This window comes from Procambarus clarkii, chromosome 6, assembly GCF_040958095.1.
Source record: "Procambarus clarkii isolate CNS0578487 chromosome 6, FALCON_Pclarkii_2.0, whole genome shotgun sequence".
In the NCBI taxonomy this organism is placed as follows: Eukaryota; Metazoa; Arthropoda; class Malacostraca; order Decapoda; family Cambaridae; genus Procambarus; species Procambarus clarkii.
In genome coordinates, this window is record NC_091155.1 from 6,995,975 (window position 1) to 7,019,870 (window position 23,896).

Consider the following 23,896-nt stretch of genomic DNA (forward strand, 5'->3'; position numbering starts at 1 on the left):
CCCCTGACTCCATAATGATGTAATTTAAGAAGAAGGTTTTGGTGGTTGACAGTGTCAAAAGCCTTATGCAGGTCCACAAATAACCCAACAGGGAACTCATTTTTATCAAGAGCTGCATGTATCAAGTTAATCATACTAATAAGTGCGTCGTTAGTGTTTTTTCGGGGTCTGAAGCAATATTGACAAGAGCTAAGTATATTCAGTTTGGCTAGATAAGAGTAAAGCTGCTTGTAGATTAATTTTTCAAATATTTTTGACAAGTTTGGCAGAATTGATATAGGTCTAAAGTTGCTGACATCAGTGAGATCACCACATTTGTGGACAGGGGTTACTTTGTTGTTGTTTTTTAGAATATATGGAAAGGTTTGGAGTTCAAGTGACTTGTCGAAGAGCAATGCAATGTCAGGAGCTAAAGATCTGGAGGCTTTTGTGTAAATTACAGTTGGTATCTCCTCAAGGGCACTAGAATTGGTTTTGAGGGAAAAATTACCTCAGTAACATCAGTGGAATTAGTAGGCATTAGGTACAGAGACTGTGGATAGTTACCTGTAAGATAGTCCTGAATATTAGTACTGGAAGATGGAATATCATTTACAAGGGAGGACCCAATGGAAGAGAAGAAACTATTGAACTCAATAGCAGTATCAGAGGCTGAAAGCAGACCATCGTTAATGGACAGGAGTATTGGTTTGTTATTTAAAATCTTCTTTGATCCCAATATTTGTGAAATTGTGCTGCATGTTTTCTTAATGTTGCCCTTTGTGAGGGTAAATTTATCTTCGTAGTATCTAATTTTGGCTCTTCTAATTATTTTAGATAGCAATGATGAGTAATTCTTTGAAAATTCTTTGGAGACGAATCCTAACCTATACTTCTTCTCAAGGTCATGTTTTTTTATTAATGGATTTAAGTATTCTCTTTGAAAGCAAAGGATTGTTTAGCCTTTTAGTTGTGACTTGTTTCGTTAGCATTGGACAGTGGGTGTTATAAAGGCTGAGAGTTTTTTGAAGAAAAGATTGCACTGCTAGGTTGATGTCCTCTATGTTACCTAATTCGGATTCTCAGTTGATATTAGCAGCAGCAGCTATAAAATTGTCTATAGCAGTTTCATTGTGCAGCCTAAAGCTTATCTCCCTTGCCTCTAGAGGTGGTTTGTTAATGTTGGTTAGGAGAAATGTGGGGTAATGGTTTGTAGTGCTATCGATGATTATCCCTGATGTAAGTGGAAAGGTTATGTTGGTCCAGATGTGTTCAAGAGCCGTGGCAGTACTGTCAGTGATTCTAGTAGGTCTACTGATTACGGGTATGAGGAAGCAGGAATTCATACAGTTGAGGAAACTAGCAGCAGGAGAGTTATCAGGCTCGCAGAGGTCAACGTTAAAGTCCCCAGAAATAATTAAGTGGCTTTTGTTCAGTCTGTTTTCTAGTATTAGATTTCTAAGGTTAGAGTTAAATTCAGTCACATCAGTGTTAGGAATCCTGTAGACTGCTCCCACAGTTAGGACAGCATCGTTACCCTTGACTCTGAAACAGGCAAATATATACTCTCCATAAGGGTCTCTAGATTTAATTACTTTTAAGCAAGTCAGTTCATGGTAGTAGTAAAAAAAATATCACCACCTCTTTGTATAGGACGACAGTTGTGAATAGCTGAGTAGTTAGGTATGTTGTAGAGTTGAGTAGTGTCCTCATTTAACCACGTTTCAGTAAGCACAACAAAAGAGAATTTGTTGTCAACTGTTTGAATCAGGGCATTAACATCATCAAAGTGTTTGCTTAGAGATCTTACATTCAAGTTAATTACAGAAACATTGTGATTACACGCTAAAACATTCTTTACATCATGTGCTGTATAATACCTGCAATTTTGATCATTAAAGTGATGATTGTCATAGATACTAATAAGAGGTTAAGGTCTGGGTCTATAATAGTTTGCACAAGAGGGCAGTTTTACAGAAAAACAAAAAAGACAATTATAAAAGAACTATCTATGGAAGAAAAAGAGTATATAAAACTATACACAAAAATGAGGTAGGTTGCTTAAAGCTACTTTCAGGTACACTGAAGGTAGTAATTTGCACTAATGATCAAAATTGCACAGGCAAAGCCAAGAGCACAATGGAGCGAGGGTGGTGAGGCTAGGCAACCTGGGTTACAAGGGTGGTGAGGCTAGGCCACCTGGGTTACAAGGTTGGTGAGGCTAGGCAACCTGGGTTACAAGGTTGGTGAGGCTAGGCCACCTGGGTTACAAGGTTGGTGAGGCTAGGCCACCTGGGTTACAAGGTTGGTGAGGCTAGGCAACCTGGGTTACAAGGTTGGTGAGGCTAGGCCACCTGGGTTACAAGGGTGGTGAGGCTAGGCCACCTGGGTTACAAGGTTGGTGAGGCTAGGCAACCTGGGTTACAAGGTTGGTGAGGCTAGGCCACCTGGGTTACAAGGTTGGTGAGGCTAGGCCACCTGGGTTACAAGGTTGGTGAGGCTAGGCAACCTGGGTTACAAGGGTTGGTGAGGCTAGGCAACCTGGGTTACAAGGGTGGTGAGGCTAGGCCACCTGGGTTACAAGGGTGGTGAGGCTAGGCCACCTGGGTTACAAGGTTGGTGAGGCTAGGCAACCGGGGTTACAAGGTTGGTGAGGCTAGGCCACCTGGGTTACAAGGTTGGTGAGGCTAGGCCACCTGGGTTACAAGGTTGGTGATGCTAGGCAACCTGGGTTACAAGGTTGGTGAGGCTAGGCCACCTGGGTTACAAGGTTGGTGAGGCTAGGCCACCTGGGTTACAAGGTTGGTGAGGCTAGGCAACCTGGGTTACAAGGGTTGGTGAGGCTAGGCAACCTGGGTTACAAGGTTGGTGAGGCTAGGCCACCTGGGTTACAAGGTTGGTGAGGCTAGGCAACCTGGGTTACAAGGTTGGTGAGGCTAGGCCACCTGGGTTACAAGGTTGGTGAGGCTAGGTAACCTGGGTTACAAGGGTTGGTGAGGCTAGGCAACCTGGGTTACAAGGTTGGTGAAGCTAGGCAACCTGGGTTACAAGGTTGGTGAGGCTAGGCCACCTGGGTTACAAGGTTGGTGAGGCTAGGCAACCTGGGTTACAAGGGTTGGTGAGGCTAGGCAACCTGGGTTACAAGGTTGGTGAGGCTAGGCCACCTGGGTTACAAGGTTGGTGAGGCTAGGCAACCTGGGTTACAAGGGTTGGTGAGGCTAGGCAACCTGGGTTACAAGGGTTGGTGAGGCTAAGCAACCTGGGTTACGAGGTTGGTGAGGCTAGGCAATCTGGGTTACAAGGGTGGTGAGGCTAGGCAACCTGGGTTACAAGGTTGGTGAGGCTAGGCCACCTGGGTTACAAGGTTGGTGAGGCTAAGCAACCTGGGTTACAAGGGTTGGTGAGGCTAGGCAACCTGGGTTACAAGGGTTGGTGAGGCTAGGCAACCTGGGTTACAAGGTTGGTGAGGCTAGGCAATCTGGGTTACAAGGGTGGTGAGGCTAGGCAACCTGGGTTACAAGGTTGGTGAGGCTAGGCAACCCGGGTTACAAGGTTGGTGAGGCTAGGCAATCTGGGTTACAAGGGTGGTGAGGCTAGGCAACCTGGGTTACAAAGAAAAAGTAGAATAAAAATTCTAAAGTAATATAAACTTAATGGTAATTTAAGTAATAAAACCTTAAATGGGAACTTAAGAAAAGTAAAAATGAACTTGAATAATTAATAACAATAGAAGACCAATAAAAGGTCAAAAAGTAATTAAGATATCTATAAAACAAATAGCTTACTTACTATAATATTATAAGTACACTATAGCTGAATACTAAAGTTACACTAAAACAAAATGAGGTAGATTAAATGGAGATACACTCAGGTACACTGGATGATGAAGTTTATACTAGAGGACACATGACAAATCCAGTGTACAATGGAACAAGGGAGTAAAAAAGAAAAAAAAAGACAATAATATAGATGAATTTTTTTTTTAAATAAAGTTAAAATATTTTGAAAGGAAAGGCAGAGCTATAGTACACATTGGTAGTTAAATGAGATTATAATTTGGTGTGGCCCACAGCACGGGCCACACCATGGTGTGACAAAGGTGTGGCAATACTCACATATAGGATCTGATAGAGGAATGAACCAGACTCGATTGCCCAGGGAACCTTATCCTGCCTGACCAGGTCCTCTGTGCTGTCGATGGGTTGACGAACCTGTTGGGCAGTAGTCATCACCACACTCACATCATGAATACTTGTATATATACATATGTATGTGTATGCACACACCTCACACACTCCCTGTTGTGAGGTATACCATGTACACCACACACTCTGAAGGGCAATATGATCGTAATTATAGCACAGTGGTCTACGTCTTCCACTCACAAGTGAGACTCTGGTGGTCGATCCCCTGCCAGGACATGAAATGGTTCGGCATATCCTGTCACCTGATGCCCCTACTTACCCAGCAAAAAACTGTTGTTTATTAGAAGGATTTCGAATTAGTTTCAGATGATAATGATCTGTGATCTAATGGGATCACCCACTGTGATCCCATTAGATCATTTTGTCCCTCTATAATAGTTTTTTGCATTACCGCTCCAAAGATGAGTATGAGATGTTAAATAAACTAAGATTCACAGGAATGAGTATTGGGTGCACAATAAACTGGCCGCCTCCATCGACAATAATAATAATAATAATAATAATAATAATAATAATAATAAACATATGGGTTGCCACCTGTGGAAGGTTAGCATTTGGCCACAGGGAGGGGGGGTACCTTGATAAGCCTAAGTATAGTTAACTAATTATATATTTATTTACGTATATACAATAAGGTACATTGGGTTGAGAGAGTACATACATTGGGTTGAGAGAGTACATACATTAGGTTGAGAGAGTACATACATTGGGTTGAGAGAGTACATACATTGGGTTGAGAGAGTACATACATTGGGTTGAGAGAGTACATACATTGGGTTGAGAGAGTGCATACATTGGGTTGAGACAGTACATACATTGGGTTAAGACAGTACATACATTGGGTTGAGACAGTACATACATTGGGTTGAGACAGTACATACATTGGGTTAAGACAGTACATACATTGGGTTGAGACAGTACATACATTGGGTTGAGACAGTACATACATTGGGTTAAGACAGGACAGAGGACCAGGAGGGGGACCCTCTGGAACAGAACTCAAAGGAACAGAGGAGGGGTGTTACGACCCTGGGTTCCTCAGTGGAAACCAGAGGTCAAAATTGAGCTAAATAAACTACCTTACAGTATTGGACACATGGCGAACTGCATTTGTCTGTATCTTCCCTGCCAGACATACGACTATTCTTGTTTCTCAAAGAGCATTTAAAGACTGAGCTTGGGGTTGATTATTAAATAATAAAATAGGCACCAACTATGTTTACTAATACTTTCTAATCATTTGTAAAGTAAACCTGAGTAAACTTGGGATAGGAATGCTGTACGATTAGTTGAGTAGTCTGCTGGCAGCGAGTGAACTGAGGGAGGAGAGTGGAAACGCTCTGCTTCTTTGAGCTGGCGTTGTGGTGAAAAGAACTTCCTCCTCTACCTCTTGTATCTTTATTTCTGTGTTAATTACCGAGTTAAGTATACTGTATTGTGTCCTCATTGTCTGGCATAGGCAGACATTCTAATGTGTAGAATATTATACTTTGTATGAATTAGGTGTTCCTAGTGTTTATAGTCCTAGTTATTCTAAGGGAGTCCCAGTGGATCCACGTGGCCTCCCTACCCTAAGCTGACTCAAGCTTCAAGTTCTTCACTAGTAGTACTTTACCCTAGCTTGTTCTCAGTGTAAACCTTGTATCCTGCCTATGTGGACCAAGGCTTTTAACGTAAGATAGTGTGGTAAAGTAATTATTATTGTTATTGGTGTGAATGTATATGGGGGGTTGTTAAGGGGTTAATAAATAAGTAAGTTAGTTAAAGGAGTATCCATTCTTCCTGTGTAGGAGATCTATGATCAACCTCTAGACTGACATGATTTAGTAGCAAATTAATATTCACTGTGGATATTTTATTTTGGGGGCCGGGCCTTTTAGATCTCCCATATTTGATAACTCTTAATGCTAACTACTGCCCCTACATCCATTTATACTGGATCCCCCATAGTACAGACTCCCATTTATAACAAGTGGGGGCCTGTCCGGGAGGAACATTATAATTGTAAAAAATTAGATTCTTGAGTGCCAAAACAAAAAATTCTTGTTTTCCACAGAACGGTTGTGTGTTAGCCTAGGGTCCAGCTCATATAGCAAAGGATTTACTTTTACTGACTGGACACCTAGCTGGATCTCTTCATGATTGAGGTAAGTCTGGCCTTGTGTTAGGGGCCGTGCAAATTTTTGTTTTTTCCAATCTTTATTTTTTTTTTCTTTGGCTAGGAGCTAAATTAATTAGTGATGGAGGCTAAAATGCAGGAACTGGCAAAGGATCCTTCAGTGGTAGAGATTAAGAAGCTCACCAAAGCAAATTTAGTATTGTTAGGCCTTGGAATTTGGTCTCGAGTTAAACGACACTGATAAAAAGTGGACCTTGGTGAATGAAATTTTACGGCATTGTATAGACCAAGAACTAGTGCCAAGTAATACAATTTTATGCGAACCCAGTTCAGGTGAAAGTGTAGCTAGTAGAAATATAGAGTTAGAATTAACACTAGCCAAGTTAAGATTGGCAGAGCAAGAGGCCAGAGTAGCAGAACAAAATGCTTAAGTGGAAGAGCAAAGGCTCAAAAATGAGGGTGCAAGAATAGTACCACCTACTGGGGACTCAAACCTCAGGCTGTCTGATAAAAAACATAACTTACCTGAATTTTCAGAGTCAGACCCTGAAAGATTTTTCAACCATTTTCAAAGACTAGCCATGTCTATGAACTGGCCAAGGGAAGAGTGGGTGAAAATCTTGCAGGGTCGGCTTAGGGGTAAAGCACAAGATATTTTTATAACCATGCCTGACGACGAGTGTTTTGAATATGATAAAGTCAGGGAGCGAATTTTAAGGGCATATGAAATTACTCCTGAAGCTCACCGTCAAGCTTATCGCAACCTTAGGCCTACTCACAAACAACCACTCACTGAAATTGCTAATGATCAATTTAGATTGTTTGATAAATGGATTCGCTCGGCGAAAGCCGAAACATACGAGGCACTAAGGAATGTAGTTTTAATGGAGCACTTTATAGATAATATGCCAGAGAATGTTGCACAATTTATTAGAGGTAGGATAGAGGTAGATTCTAAAATAGGGGATTTGGCCAAGATGGCAGAAAACTACCAGTTGGCGGGCAAAACGCCCAATAAAAATAATTATACCTCACAGAATAGCAAAACTTATACCCACAGCCAGTCCAGACCAGCACATTCTAACCCTTTAACTACTGCACCTTCTGTTTCAGACATAACTAACCCTGTTAAATTGTCTAGCCCACCGATACCTAAGAGTGAACCGAAGGGTAATTCTGTTAGTAATGTCTCTCCTCCCCGACATATCTGTGGTCACTGTAAACGTCCAAACCAAATTACTAGCCGTTGTTGGCAACTGTACCCAGAAAAAAGACCCAATGCTCTAGTTGTGACAAGGGCTTGAGGCCTTCGGAAGGGTTAGTGAGCAAGACCTCCAACCCGCAGTGGTTGGCTTGCTTACCTCATTCTTATCGAAAGGGAGACTACTTTTGTCTGAGGGACGGAAGGACGTGGTGATCTTCCTAGACACCGGTGCCATCCAGACTTTAATTTTAGAGAGTGCTTTGCAAAGTGCCAACACTCTCGACACTGGAGAGGTGGTACTGGTCGAGGGTGTCACTAGTGGTACTCGAGCAGTACCCCTCCATAAGGTTACCCTGGAATCTGATTTCCACAAGGGTGTTTGTACAGTCGGAGTCATTTCGTACCTACCTTTCCCTAATGTTGATGTAATAGTTGGTAATGATTTAGCAGGGGATAAGGTAGGGGACTCCAGACTGCCTATTATGTTGCCTACCCCTAAGGTTTGCCTGGATCCACCTGCCGCAGAGGATAATGTTGTGTACCCTGCGTGCGCGGTGACCAGGTCTATGGGACTTAAATGTAAGGGCAGCCCTGTGCTTGCCAAGGTGGTAAATCCTGAGGACACAAGGAACTTTCCGAGTGGTGAAAGCCAAGTGGACCTGGTGGACACATTCATGGCCCGACTCGATGACGTGGCCGAGGAGATGGTGGAGAGCCTGCCACTGCCGCCTACCGAGAGTAGTGGGGAGGTGGAGGAGAACGCTGTTGAGCCTCATCCAATGGCATCTGACCAAGGCCTGGACGCCTCCTTGAGTGAGTTACAGAAAGCTGACCCCAGTCTTGCAGAATGTCATGAGTTAGCCAGCTCTAGGGAGGAAATTGTAGAAGCAGCAACTGGGTACTACTACAATGATCAGATTTTGATGAGAAAATGGAGACCACAGAGTGCTCCCTTGTCAAATGAGTGGGAGGTAGTCCACCAGGTTATGTTGCCGACCTGCTATAGAGAAAGAGTTTTGGCAGCTGCTCATGATGATCCTATGGGAGGACATCAGGGTATTAATATTACATATCACAAAATCTTAAAGTATTTTTTCTGGCCCAAGCTGAAAAGCGATATGGCAAAATTTTGTAATGCATGTATTGCTTGTCAACTTGTTGGGAAACCAAACCAGACTCCACCTAAAGCTCCTCTAAGACCTATTGTCGTGCCAGAGGAACCATTTTCTCATGTGGTAATGGACTTTGTTGGTCCATTACCTAGAACTAAGTCTGGTAATATTTACCTAATCACGATGATGTATATCATGACTCGTTACCCAGAGGCTTTTGCTGTAAGGAACATCCGAGCAAAGACTGTTGTTGCTCGTATGTTGCAATTTTTTTCCACTTTTGGACTGCCTCGGGTCGTGCAAACTGACAATGGTACTAACTTATAGTCTGATATTTTTTAACCATTTTGTAAGGACCATGGAATAACTCATAAGGTTTCCAGCCCATACCATCCACAGAGTCAGGGGGTAATTGAACATTTCCATCTAACTCTGAAGCAGATGTTGAAGACATCGTGCGAGAGTTCCCCACACCTTCTGGGATGAGAATTTGCCGTATGTTTTGCTTGCGGCTAGAGAGGAGTTATACAAAGTTCACTGGGTTGTTCTCCTTTTGAGTTAGTCTTTGGCCATAAAGTTCGTGGACCCTTGCAAATGTTACAGGAGAATCTGTTAGGGAACGTAACGTTAACCGAAGGTTCGGCTTTCTTTGCGCAACACCACCAGAGACTCAAGGACTGCAAGGCGGCTGCACTAAAGTATCTTGGGAAGGCCCAAGAAAAGATGAAAGAACGAAACGATGCTAAGGCTAAGTGGCGGGTATTTCAGCCTGGCGACCCTGTCCTGGTATTAAAGCCTCGACTAGGGAACACTATGTCCCACAAGAACGAAGGCCCCTACATTGTGACAGAAAAGACTGGGGACCTCACGTACAAAGTGAGGCACTCTGACAAGCGCAACCAGGTAATGCTCGTACACGTGAATTGGCTGAAGAAGTTCCAGGGCCCCAGGCCCATTGCACTAACAAATGTTTCCATTTCCAGTGAGGGAGGGGATGATTGTTCTGGGGACCCAACTAATCTCATTCTCAATAATTCTAGTTCTGTGATGCTGTGGAGGAGGGACTGTCCCATTTGCAGATGACCCAACGTGAAGAGGTGCAGTCATTGCTTGATGAATTCTCCAGTCTGTTCGGGGAGGTCCCGACCCAGACTGATGCCATTTACCATGATGTCAAGTTGACGGACTATACCCCCATTCGCCTTCAACCCTACCGGATGAGTCCGGAAAAGAAGGCCATCATACGGAAAGAGGTAGAATTCCTGCTCCAGCACAGCCTCATCCAGCCGTGCCAGGGCTCTTGGTGCTCGCCCTGCCTTTTGGTCCCCAAACCAGATGGCTCCTGGCGATTGTGCACCGACTATCGGCAGCTCAACAAGGTGACCATTGTGGATGCCTATCCGCTGCCCCTCCTCGAGGACTGCATCGACGAGCTGGGAAACGCCAAGTATGTCTCGAAATTCGACCTCTCGAGGGGGTATTATCAAATCCCACTCACTGAACGTGCTAAACAACTAACTGCATTCGTGACACCCGAGGGTGTTTTTGAGTATCAAGTGTTACCGTTCGGCTTGCGTAATGCCCCTGCCACGTTCCAGAGACTCATGAACTCTTTGCTCGCTAATGTGCCAAATTGTCGGGCATATTTAGATGATATTGAGCTCTTTGATAGTAATTGGGCTGACCACATAACTAGGTTACGCCAGTTGTTCACAGTTTTGAAAAAGGCAAACCTGACCTTAAATGCGAAAAAGTGTCATTTTGGCCAAGGCACAGTGACGTACCTTGGTTATGAAGTGGGCCAAGGAAAAGTGTTACCTTGGAAAGATAAAATCAGTGCCATTCTGGAGTATCCGGTGCTAAAGTCGAAAAAGGACATTCAAAGATTTATCGGTATGTGTGCGTACTATCGACGCTTTTGTCAGAACTTTTCCAGTGTGGCCACTCCTCTCACAGACTTGTTGCGGAAGGCCGTTAAATTTAAGTGGTCATCAGACTGTGCAGAGGCATTTAAAAATTTGAAATAGATCTTAGCTTCCGCCCCAGTGCTCGCTAGTCCAAGGTTCGACAGATCATTTAAAATTCATGTTGACGCGTCTGACTCGGGTGCTGGTGCAGTGTTGTCGCAAACTGGAGATGATCAAGTGGAACACCCAGTATATTATTACTCTGTAAAATTTGAAAAGGCGCAATGCAATTATTCAGTGGTAGAAAAAGAGGTGTTGGCGCTAGTGTTTACATGTAAAAAGTTCAAAGTTTACCTCACAGGCAATATAGTGGAAGTGGAAGACCATAACCCACGAATCTTCCTGAATCAGATGAAGGGGAAGAATAAACGCATCCTCAGGTGGGCATTGTACCTACAGGACTTCAATCTTTCCATTACCCACCTACCGGGCCGGCTCAACGTGATAGCCGACGCTCTGTTCCGGTTGCCTGAATAATATTCATCTGGGCCACAGGAAGCCATTTACCAACTATCATGCTTTAGTATATTTTTTTTTTTGTAGGTTCTCCTGTGACATTAAATATTCCGTGTCCAATTTATTTACTTCCCTGTTTTTTGTATATGTGTTTTTTTTCTTTCAGAGAATTCCTTTGTACTTTTCTTGCAGAGAAATTGTTGTTTTTGATTGATTTTTTTTATGTCATAAATTTTCCTTTTTATTCTCTGTATACTCTTACAAAAAAATATGACTACTATTCTAGTAATCACATTTTTTTTTCTCTGAAGGGGGGAGGAGTGTTACGACCTTGGGTTCCTCAGTGGAAACCAGAGGTCAAAATTGAGCTAAATAAACTACCTTATAGTATTGGACGCATGGCGAGCTGCATTTGTTTGTATCTTCCCTGCCAGACGTAAGACTATTCTTGTTTCTCAAAGAGCATTTAAAGACTGAGCTTGGGGTTGATTATTAAATAATAAAATTGGCACTAACTATGTTTACTAATACTTTCTAATCATTTGTAAAGTAAACCTGAGTAAACTTGGGATAGGAATGCTGTACGATTAGTTGAGTAGTCTGCTGGCAGCGAGTGAACTGAGGGAGAAGAGTGGAGACGCTCTCGCTTCTCTGAGCTGGCGTTGTGGTGAAAAGAACTTCCTCCTCTACCTCTAGTTTCTCTATTTATGTGTTAATTACCGAGTTAAGTATACTGTATTGTGTCTTCATTGCCTGGCATAGGCGTGTTCTAATGTGTAGAATATTATACTTTGTATGAATTAGGTGTTCCTAGTGTTTATAGTCCTAGTTATTCTAAGGGAGTCCCAGTGGATCCACGTGGCCTCCCTACCCTAAGCTGACTCAAGCTTCAAGTTCTTCACTAGTAGTACTTTACCCTAGCTTGTTCTCAGTGTAAACCTTGTATCCTGCCTATGTGGACCAAGGCTTTTAACGTAAGATAGTGTGGTAAAGTAATTATTATTGTTATTGGTGTGAATGTATATGGGGGGTTGTTAAGGGGTTAATAAATAAGTAAGTTAGTTAAAGGAGTATCCATTCTTCCTGTGTAGGAGATCTATGATCAACCTCTAGACTGACATGATTTAGTAGTAAATTAATATTCACTGTGGATATTTTATTTTGGGGGCCGGGCCTTTTAGATCTCCCATATTTGATAACTCTTAATGCTAACTACTGCCCCTACATCCATTTATACTAGATCCCCCATAGTACAGACTCCCATTTATAACAAGGGGGCAGTGGGTGTGACAGGGTTTAAGGCCTGGAAACGGTTTTGAGTCTGAGGAAGGTGGGAAGGATGAGGAGAGGAAGAGCGCAACACGCGAGCATAAGAGACGTTAGCATAAGGTGGGAGATGGCGAACTTGGCACCTCGCCTCAGGAAAACACAAACACTCCCGGTACTTCAAGTTGAGGATGGGTGCCTCAAGCCTGTAATGTATACAGGCACGGGAGAAGGTAGGGTGGGCCTTACCCCAATTGAGGCAGCGAGCCTGGGAAGAAGTGCACTCCGTCTTAAGAGTAACCCTTGTCCCCACACACAGGACAGAGAGAGACAATACTGGAGCAGCAGAGGGCTCCATGCCCAAACCTCCAGCATTTATTACTGAGCCCAGGAGAGGGAATGTATTCCTGGACAGAGCACCTGGCACCAGCAAGAATGACAGAGGGTGGAAGGATCCTACCATCAAGGGTAATCTTTACAACTCTAAGAGTTTGACGGCGACGACCCCGAACGGGACGAGTAAATGTGTCTACCTGGAGGACAGAATGACCCTGGGCTTCGAGGATATGCCGAATATCATCGTGGCAGTCCTGTAGATTCCGAACGCCGGTTGCAACATGGGGCGGGAAGAGAATAGTGCCAACACTGGCATTCAACCGAGCGTTCTTGGAGGCCCGAACAGGGGTCTCGCCAAGGCAGGATAAGGCAGCCAAGCGAGAGGCTGCATCCTAAGGAGGAGCAGCAACGACACGTGTACCGAGACGGTTGGGGTTGAAGGTAACAGAGGCATCTACGGAATCAACAAGATGCCTATGGAGGAAAAAATCGTCAGGAGGCGTAGAATCCCGAGGGAGGAGATCAAAGTATTTAGCCCACCTATCTATCTACCAAAGTATTAGTCGGGACCAAACAAGGCTTGATACGCATCAGTACAGGAAGGAATCGAGCGAGTGTGACCGTGGCGCGGACGGCGTTAAGAACCCCCAGAGAGAGAGAGGGATTAAACGGTGCAGTAGTCACAACGAGAGACTGAGCCGTGCCAGGGGACGAGGTGGTCATCACTGGGGGGCTTGTGACTCGACCCAACCACAGAGGAGGAAGGGGAGCCGAGGGGAGTAGTCAGGAGGATAAAAGGAGATGCAAGGTTGGGGCCTAATGCAGCGGGGGCTACAGAACCCGGTCTTCCAACACAGTCCGACTTCGAGGCTTGGTTGCCCACCCCATGAGCCTGAGAGGGTACAAGAGGAACATTTACAAACAGAGACGAGAAGTAACACTTTCATTCACGAACGTGCCCCCACACCCATCATGGAGCCACAATTAGAGGCAGGACACCCAACAAGAAGCTATCACCGAATATACCAGGGCCCCCTAGGGGTGCGTCTCGAGTATACACCCCACAAACGCCACCTTAAGAACTGTCAGTCCGTCGAGATTGGGTTCAGTGACTAAAGGAGGTATAACAATAAAAGGTTCCACTCGCTCTCTACGTTGGGAATTACAGTTCTACGGGTGCAAGAGTACGCCTCCTCAAACACAGGGTGTCAAGACAAAACAGGCACAAGGTCAGTGGGAAATGACAATCAGAAAGGAGAAGAGGCAGGGAGAAAAACGAAATAAAAGGAAAAGGAAAAGGTGTTCAGCAAAATTTGCGAGTACAGCAGCAGGAGCACAAGGCCACAAAAGGACAGAGGACTGGCCCATGGAGCATCATACTTCGGCAGCCACCCACCAAGCCCCACTCACGCAATCAATGAGCCGGACAGGGAGGGGGGGTCAATAACAGAAGCACTTTACTCCAGTGACACAGCTGTCCAAAGTTGAATTCTAGGAGCTAAATTTGCTCCTGAGACTCTGGTCTAGCAATAATGGCTGACTCCCCACCACTGATGTCATGGCTCTCTTTTCCAGATATTAAAAAGTGATAGACAGGTCACATTTACTCTGTTTTGGTACTAATAATTAGGTTAATTCAAATGAGATGTTTTTATGATAAAAGTCCAAAGACTGCTGTATTAGGAATAATTCCCAGCATAATAGCTGGTAAAACAATAACGCTATATGGCAATGATATCTCTTTTTCTATTGATGGAAAATTCCACTGTGCCACATCTTCTATCGGTGAATGTATATATACAACAGCAACAATATTATCTGCCTGTTGTATTGGATATTAGTAAATGGTGTTGGGTTTTCTGATAGATTTATAACAAAAAGGAGGCCTGGTCGAGGACCAAGCCGCAATTAGGATACTAAGACCAGAAATTGTCTCAAGATGATTTCAAGATAACCCAGATAACCTTGCTGTTGTCATGCAACAATATGAATTAACAGAAAAAAATGAAAGACCACTTGGGGTGAATACACTAGTGGGTTACCAAAACCTCCTTTCTTAAAACATTTTAGGGATTTGTTATGAACCCTTCATAACAGGGTTTTTAAACTATGATCTGTCACGTGGGGGTGGGCGGTCCGGGGCTCTGCTAACACTCGGCTGCTAGATGCTCAAAGGGCCCAAATACTCAGCCCCTCCGACTCCCTGGATTCACCGGAGTCTCCTTGGTCACACAAGATAGGACCAACAATGCCCACCTCCGCAGGTCTTTGCTTCCACCACAAAGGGGTGCCACTGATTCACCCTGGAAGCCCTTCAGTCAACCACGGGGAAACTGCTGTTAACAGTTCCGGCCTAGACCCGTGGGGGAGTGAAGGAAGACTCAGGCTTACCTATAACCATAACCTCCCTGAGTCTTGCCTGCCAGACAAAAAAAGGTTGCAGGAACTCCTTTCCCGCCTGTCTTCTCTATCTTCCTCTTAGCAAGGTCGCCAGCTGGGTTATTATATCTGCACCCCAGCAATGCAGTTCAGTGGGTGTATCATATATCGTTTGTAGCCAGAAATGTATGCTCATAGAGAAAATCACAAATGGAGGCACACTCAAACACAGTAATAAAATGTGTGGATTTACTGACGCAAATTACATGAACACACACACACAATCACAAGTAATACATGAATATGGGAATATGGATAATAAGTCTGGAGATCGTCAGCCTCTTCTTCCACGACCTCCAACACTCCTTCAAATGGGCAGGAAGACCGGAGTCTCACACTCTCACAGGAGGGCCTCTTCACCACGTCGGCACCTCTTCTTCACTGTCCTGCCATCCATACACACTGTCCTCTCTGACAGTCCTGGACACAAGCTGCCTTGCAGCCTACTCTACTATTAAGGTAATAAAGTCTTGCTGCCACATACACGAGTAAATATTGTGGCCTAACTAGCCTACTCATACAAGGGGTAATGGGAGGGAAAATGATCTACCTTACGTTCCTGGCTCACGACGCCTGTCCCGCGATGGTGTGAGGTTCCCACGCTTCCTTGGGTCGATCCTCGACGATCCAGGGCGTTCCACAGGTCCTCAGGTGTCGTGAAGCCTTCGCGTCGTCGCCGTTCCAATCCCTGAGATTCAGCTGCCCCAATCCTGGTTCATCGATGGGCGCTGAGCTAATCACTATTTTTTCCCCACACTCGCCTCTCCCACAGGGCGTCGCTCCTTGTCCTAGGCACGGTGTCGTCCTTCCAAGATTCTCAGTGGATGTGACCCCAGTCACAGCTAGCTTGCTCGCCCACCTTCCAGACCTCAACGTCCAGCCAGCGGCGCCGCCCAGCGTCGTCGCCGACTATTTTCCAAGTTTGGGCACTTCTCTGCTCACTGAACTTGGTTCCTCTTTGGCTTCCCAGAAGCGCAGGGTCTCCAATAACTATGTTGGCGGCGATGGTCAGCTCAATCCACTGGACAAGGCTTGCAGAGCCTCCAATTCTTGAGAGCAGACCGAGGCGCGTCCTGTCGCTTCCACGGTCAGTACAACTCTGACGTTGGCGCCGCCCGGGGCACTCGGTGACGTCATGGCGGGCCCTGATTTGTCGCCCGCGACCTACGTCGGCCAATCCGCGATCGGCATAGTGTCCCTTCCACAAGGTCATATCTGCCGTAGGGGATACTGTTTCATTTTATACCAGGGCGCCAATTTTCCTTTATTTACAACTTATAATATAACCTCATTCCATTAAATGGCAGCCGGTCTGGTCGCCACATATATCATTAGACTCCCTGAACCTCAGAGAATCAGTAGGGAGAGCTGATATGACTCTTTAAGCCGGCAAACGAAAGAAATAGGAGAGGGCACCGTAACATACCCCTCCCCTTAAAATAAGAGTCATATCGGAAGAGCAGCACTCAAGAGGGCAATCTATACTCTCGCTCCCTCCGTTCCTGAAGTGTCACTCCTCCAGTTGGTGACGTGGCTCGTACCACCTTGCCAGTCACTTGCCTCATTGTATCTCCACCTCGCATAGTACCGGGTGTGATGGGTGTTCCCTGAACACCTACAAGAAATCCCCTCTCCGTGGCTACGGGTGTACTCCCACGGCTCGTTACCACTGTAAGATTCAGTGCACGCAGCGCCTCCACCGCGTCGTGCACTCCGAGATAGTCTTGCATTTCCATTGCGTCCTACAGGTACTCCATGTTTCCTCCCATGATCTCCTCTTCGCCAATCTTCTCTCTTCTCGGTTCCTCTTCTCCCGTAGGTGCGTTGTCTCCTCACAGTGGCACTTGTAACCTGTACTTCATCCAGCAGCTTCCTCTCTTCCACACTAGGCTTTTGCGATGGCCCAATGCCCCTCTGGTTAGGCTGGCGCCTACCCTGGGTGTACCTATTCCCTGCTTTCTTCGTATTGCCTTTCCTATACCACTCGCTCCTTCGTTCCCGACGAACATCTTCACTCCTCCATGAGATTCTCTTCCCTGCAGACGTCTTCTTCGGTTCGTGGTTGGGCTCATCCACCTCCCTGTGGCTCACCTCACCACGGTGGTTCGTCTTGCACCTACCACTATTCATCTGGCCGGCATAGGGTGCCTTGCGTCGTGGTTCCTCCACTCTGCCCCTCACTGCCGTTCGCTCATCCACTGAGCTTACTTTATTTACGTTTCTGTATGGAGGGAGTGCGGTCTGCAGCCTCTTCACCGCCCCAGGCGTTTGTACAGCTGCTCCTCGCCACTCCTCCACACGCATCATCAGGCTTAGTCGGAGGTCCCCGTCGGAGTTTTCCACAACCTCCGACGACCTCTCTGCACTCTCGCCCTCGTTGTCGTCGTCTCTGGCGACGTTTTCCCTGGCGAATTCGGCTTCCTCACTATTATTTGGAGCTACCGATACCTCACCTGGCAGGGTTGTACCGCTGCTTGCAACATAGGCACTCTTGGCCCAATCGGGTTGTATCCTGCCTCCTCCGAGGTCATTACCCAGCACCATCTGTACATGCTCTAGGGGTAACTTAGGGGCTACAGCTACTATAGCTTTCTCGACTCCGCAGTCGGCAATCAGCTGTACTTCGTGAAGTGGCAACCTGTATTCCTCCCCCACACTGCGTATCCTCACCACTCCCACAGGTGAATCATTAAATTCCTTGGGGAGAATACTCCTGGTCACCATACTTATGTCAGCACCCGTATCTCGAAGCACGGCAACCTCCACTGGGTCTGACTTTCCAAACTTCACGTTGGCCCCGAAAACGAAGGGATGTTCACCCAACTTCATTTCCCAACCATTCACGTTGGGTCCACTATAATATGGGGTGTGAACAAACACTCTCTCCTCTTCCAACATTAATCCTACATTCCTTTGGTGCTCCTCACACTCGCGGGCATAATGTCCTCTCACACCACAGTTGTAGCATCGGCTGCCTCCCCTGGGCGGCCACTCGCTAGTCACTCTGGCGGTACCACTTGCAGACGTTCCCTGGGTCCTCCTTGGACTCCCTGACGTCGCATCCGGGACTGCAGCACTTGCTCCCGAGTTAGGTCCACTGCTCACAGCTTGGGGCTTCCTCCCCGCGTCTCTTGAGCTCTTGAACCACGTTACTTCATCGGGCACACTACTCTTGGGAGAGTCCCCACTCGTCCTCGCTCCTCCTGAACTCCTAAAGTTCCCTCCCGACCTGGGGTAAGGCGAGTGTCTGGGCGGCCCCTCCCTCCTGATATGTAGTGCCTCCTCCAGCATGTCGGCTCGATCCGCTGCAGCCTTCAGGTCCTTAATACCTGCTTCTCTCACCCTTACTCGCAACTCAGGATGGAGCACTGACATAAACTTCTCCATCACTATCAGTCGTTTGATATCATCCACCGACTCCGCTTCCCCCGCCTTCAACCATCGTAGGAATTTCCGTTCCATATCCCTGGCGGTCTCGGCGTAAGTCTTTCCCGACGCTCTTGTACACTCTCTGAACCGCTTCCGGTACATCTCCGGAGTCAGCCGGAATGAGTGGAGAACCGCATTCTTAATCGCGTCATAACTAGTACACTCCTCTAGGTCCAGCATGTTATAGGCTTCCCGGGCCTCACCAGTCAACCTGCCCTGGACCAGAGCAGCCCAATCATCTTCCGGCCACTCCTTCAGAGTTGCTATCCGTTCAAAGTGTTCGAAGAACGCCTCAGCTTCTTGTGGTTCGAACGTAGGTAAGTCACGTTCCCTTACCTTGAGGTCATCCCGCCGTGCAGGTAGTGAGGGCAGACCACGTTCAACGCGACGCAATTCGACTTCTTTCTTTGCCCTTATCTCCTCCAGTCGCAGTTGTCTCTCTCCTTCTTCCCGCTGCAGCCGAGCTTCTCGCTCCTCTCGCTGCAGCTCAGCCGCACGTTCCTCTCGCTGCAGCTCAGCCGCACGTTCCTCTCGCTGCAGCTCAGCCGCACGTTCCTCTCGCTGCAGCTGCAGCCGTGCTTCTCTCTCCTCTCGTCGCAGCTGGGCTTCCAGTTGCATCTTCATTATTTCCAGTTGCAGGCTCCTCTTACTACAGCTGGACCTTCCACTGCTCCCATGTTCACTGTGAATTCTCTCCACACTGGTAGGCGCTTGGGGAGGCCCTAGTCGGGACGGTTCACCTTGCGATGGCTCTCCTCGGGACGGCTCCTCTTGAGATGGCTCCTCTCCCGTCGCTTCCTCTCGAGCTGTGAGCTGTGCCATGATCTCTATCCTTCGCTCTGCTACCTTAGTCGTCCTCAACCTGATCCCAAAGTGGTTTGCCACTTGTTGGAGCTGGGCCTTGGTACACTCCTCCAAAATTCTCTCGTCCCTTGTGTCAATAAATTTCTTTACTTTGTCTTCCTCCATCTCTATATCATCAAGCATACACGACGGCACAGACAAGTTAGTAGGCACTAATTTCACCGTTTCAGTCCCTTAGCCGGTTGAGTAACAGTACCACCGAATTCACTGGCCACACTGTATTAGTACCCTGGCAACACTTGTCTTGAAATTTGGTCCACACTGTAGCTTGATCCACGCTTCCTGGCGAGGTTCCCAGTTCTTGGCTACCGGGGTTCGAATCCTGGCAAGGTCGCCAGTTCTCTTGTCACGTGGGGGTGGGCGGTCCGGGGCTCTGCTAACACTCGGCTGCTAGGGGCTCAAAGGGCCCAAATACTCAGCCCCTCCGACTCCCTGGATTCACCGGAGTCTCCTTGGTCACACAAGATAGGACCAACAATGCCCACCTCCGCAGGTCTTTGCTTCCACCACAAAGGGGTGCCACTGATTCACCCTGGAAGCCCTTCAGTCAACCACGGGGAAACTGCTGTTAACAGTTCCGGCCTAGACCCGTGGGGGAGTGAAGGAAGACTCAGGCTTACCTATAACCATAACCTCCCTGAGTCTTGCCTGCCAGACAAAAAAAGGTTGCAGGAACTCCTTTCCTGCCTGTCTTCTCTATCTTCCTCTTAGCAAGGTCGCCAGCTGGGTTATTATATCTGCACCCCAGCAATGCAGTTCAGTGGGTGTATCATATATCGTTTGTAGCCAGAAATGTATGCTCATAGAGAAAATCACAAATGGAGGCACACTCAAACACAGTAATAAAATGTGTGGATTTACTGACGCAAATTACATGAACACACACACACAATCACAAGTAATACATGAATATGGGAATATGGATAATAAGTCTGGAGATCGTCAGCCTCTTCTTCCACGACCTCCAACACTCCTTCAAATGGGCAGGAAGACCGGAGTCTCACACTCTCACAGGAGGGCCTCTTCACCACGTCGGCACCTCTTCTTCACTGTCCTGCCATCCATACACACTGTCCTCTCTGACAGTCCTGGACACAAGCTGCCTTGCAGCCTACTCTACTATTAAGGTAATAAAGTCTTGCTGCCACATACACGAGTAAATATTGTGGCCTAACTAGCCTACTCATACAAGGGGTAATGGGAGGGAAAATGATCTACCTTACGTTCCTGGCTCACGACGCCTGTCCCGCGATGGTGTGAGGTTCCCACGCTTCCTTGGGTCGATCCTCGACGATCCAGGGCGTTCCACAGGTCCTCAGGTGTCGTGAAGCCTTCGCGTCGTCGCCGTTCCAATCCCTGAGATTCAGCTGCCCCAATCCTGGTTCATCGATGGGCGCTGAGCTAATCACTATTTTTTCCCCACACTCGCCTCTCCCACAGGGCGTCGCTCCTTGTCCTAGGCACGGTGTCGTCCTTCCAAGATTCTCAGTGGATGTGACCCCAGTCACAGCTAGCTTGCTCGCCCACCTTCCAGACCTCAACGTCCAGCCAGCGGCGCCGCCCAGCGTCGTCGCCGACTATTTTCCAAGTTTGGGCACTTCTCTGCTCACTGAACTTGGTTCCTCTTTGGCTTCCCAGAAGCGCAGGGTCTCCAATAACTATGTTGGCGGCGATGGTCAGCTCAATCCACTGGACAAGGCTTGCAGAGCCTCCAATTCTTGAGAGCAGACCGAGGCGCGTCCTGTCGCTTCCACGGTCAGTACAACTCTGACGTTGGCGCCGCCCGGGGCACTCGGTGACGTCATGGCGGGCCCTGATTTGTCGCCCGCGACCTACGTCGGCCAATCCGCGATCGGCATAGTGTCCCTTCCACAAGGTCATATCTGCCGTAGGGGATACTGTTTCATTTTATACCAGGGCGCCAATTTTCCTTTATTTACAACTTATAATATAACCTCATTCCATTAAATGGCAGCCGGTCTGGTCGCCACATATATCATTAGACTCCCTGAACCTCAGAGAATCAGTAGGGAGAGCTGATATGACTCTTTAAGCCGGCAAACGAAAGAAATAGGAGAGGGCACCGTAACATACCCCTCCCCTTAAAATAAGAGTCATATCGGAAGAGCAGCACTCAAGAGGGCAATCTATACTCTCGCTCCCTCCGTTCCTGAAGTGTCACTCCTCCAGTTGGTGACGTGGCTCGTACCACCTTGCCAGTCACTTGCCTCATTGTATCTCCACCTCGCATAGTACCGGGTGTGATGGGTGTTCCCTGAACACCTACAAGAAATCCCCTCTCCGTGGCTACGGGTGTACTCCCACGGCTCGTTACCACTGTAAGATTCAGTGCACGCAGCGCCTCCACCGCGTCGTGCACTCCGAGATAGTCTTGCATTTCCATTGCGTCCTACAGGTACTCCATGTTTCCTCCCATGATCTCCTCTTCGCCAATCTTCTCTCTTCTCGGTTCCTCTTCTCCCGTAGGTGCGTTGTCTCCTCACAGTGGCACTTGTAACCTGTACTTCATCCAGCAGCTTCCTCTCTTCCACACTAGGCTTTTGCGATGGCCCAATGCCCCTCTGGTTAGGCTGGCGCCTACCCTGGGTGTACCTATTCCCTGCTTTCTTCGTATTGCCTTTCCTATACCACTCGCTCCTTCGTTCCCGACGAACATCTTCACTCCTCCATGAGATTCTCTTCCCTGCAGACGTCTTCTTCGGTTCGTGGTTGGGCTCATCCACCTCCCTGTGGCTCACCTCACCACGGTGGTTCGTCTTGCACCTACCACTATTCATCTGGCCGGCATAGGGTGCCTTGCGTCGTGGTTCCTCCACTCTGCCCCTCACTGCCGTTCGCTCATCCACTGAGCTTACTTTATTTACGTTTCTGTATGGAGGGAGTGCGGTCTGCAGCCTCTTCACCGCCCCAGGCGTTTGTACAGCTGCTCCTCGCCACTCCTCCACACGCATCATCAGGCTTAGTCGGAGGTCCCCGTCGGAGTTTTCCACAACCTCCGACGACCTCTCTGCACTCTCGCCCTCGTTGTCGTCGTCTCTGGCGACGTTTTCCCTGGCGAATTCGGCTTCCTCACTATTATTTGGAGCTACCGATACCTCACCTGGCAGGGTTGTACCGCTGCTTGCAACATAGGCACTCTTGGCCCAATCGGGTTGTATCCTGCCTCCTCCGAGGTCATTACCCAGCACCATCTGTACATGCTCTAGGGGTAACTTAGGGGCTACAGCTACTATAGCTTTCTCGACTCCGCAGTCGGCAATCAGCTGTACTTCGTGAAGTGGCAACCTGTATTCCTCCCCCACACTGCGTATCCTCACCACTCCCACAGGTGAATCATTAAATTCCTTGGGGAGAATACTCCTGGTCACCATACTTATGTCAGCACCCGTATCTCGAAGCACGGCAACCTCCACTGGGTCTGACTTTCCAAACTTCACGTTGGCCCCGAAAACGAAGGGATGTTCACCCAACTTCATTTCCCAACCATTCACGTTGGGTCCACTATAATATGGGGTGTGAACAAACACTCTCTCCTCTTCCAACATTAATCCTACATTCCTTTGGTGCTCCTCACACTCGCGGGCATAATGTCCTCTCACACCACAGTTGTAGCATCGGCTGCCTCCCCTGGGCGGCCACTCGCTAGTCACTCTGGCGGTACCACTTGCAGACGTTCCCTGGGTCCTCCTTGGACTCCCTGACGTCGCATCCGGGACTGCAGCACTTGCTCCCGAGTTAGGTCCACTGCTCACAGCTTGGGGCTTCCTCCCCGCGTCTCTTGAGCTCTTGAACCACGTTACTTCATCGGGCACACTACTCTTGGGAGAGTCCCCACTCGTCCTCGCTCCTCCTGAACTCCTAAAGTTCCCTCCCGACCTGGGGTAAGGCGAGTGTCTGGGCGGCCCCTCCCTCCTGATATGTAGTGCCTCCTCCAGCATGTCGGCTCGATCCGCTGCAGCCTTCAGGTCCTTAATACCTGCTTCTCTCACCCTTACTCGCAACTCAGGATGGAGCACTGACATAAACTTCTCCATCACTATCAGTCGTTTGATATCATCCACCGACTCCGCTTCCCCCGCCTTCAACCATCGTAGGAATTTCCGTTCCATATCCCTGGCGGTCTCGGCGTAAGTCTTTCCCGACGCTCTTGTACACTCTCTGAACCGCTTCCGGTACATCTCCGGAGTCAGCCGGAATGAGTGGAGAACCGCATTCTTAATCGCGTCATAACTAGTACACTCCTCTAGGTCCAGCATGTTATAGGCTTCCCGGGCCTCACCAGTCAACCTGCCCTGGACCAGAGCAGCCCAATCATCTTCCGGCCACTCCTTCAGAGTTGCTATCCGTTCAAAGTGTTCGAAGAACGCCTCAGCTTCTTGTGGTTCGAACGTAGGTAAGTCACGTTCCCTTACCTTGAGGTCATCCCGCCGTGCAGGTAGTGAGGGCAGACCACGTTCAACGCGACGCAATTCGACTTCTTTCTTTGCCCTTATCTCCTC

General features: G+C 47.6%; 1 protein-coding gene across 1 annotated transcript in view; it reads right to left on the bottom strand.

The window, feature by feature from the left end:
* The window catches only part of LOC123753482 (probable glutamate receptor), a 119,257-nt gene that overhangs the window by 35,805 nt on the left and 59,556 nt on the right, over positions 1–23,896 (bottom strand). The window contains exon 6 of the mRNA XM_045735471.2: positions 4,095–4,190. Within this exon, the coding sequence (XP_045591427.1) occupies positions 4,095–4,190 (96 nt within the window). The remainder of the gene's footprint in view (positions 1–4,094; positions 4,191–23,896) is intronic.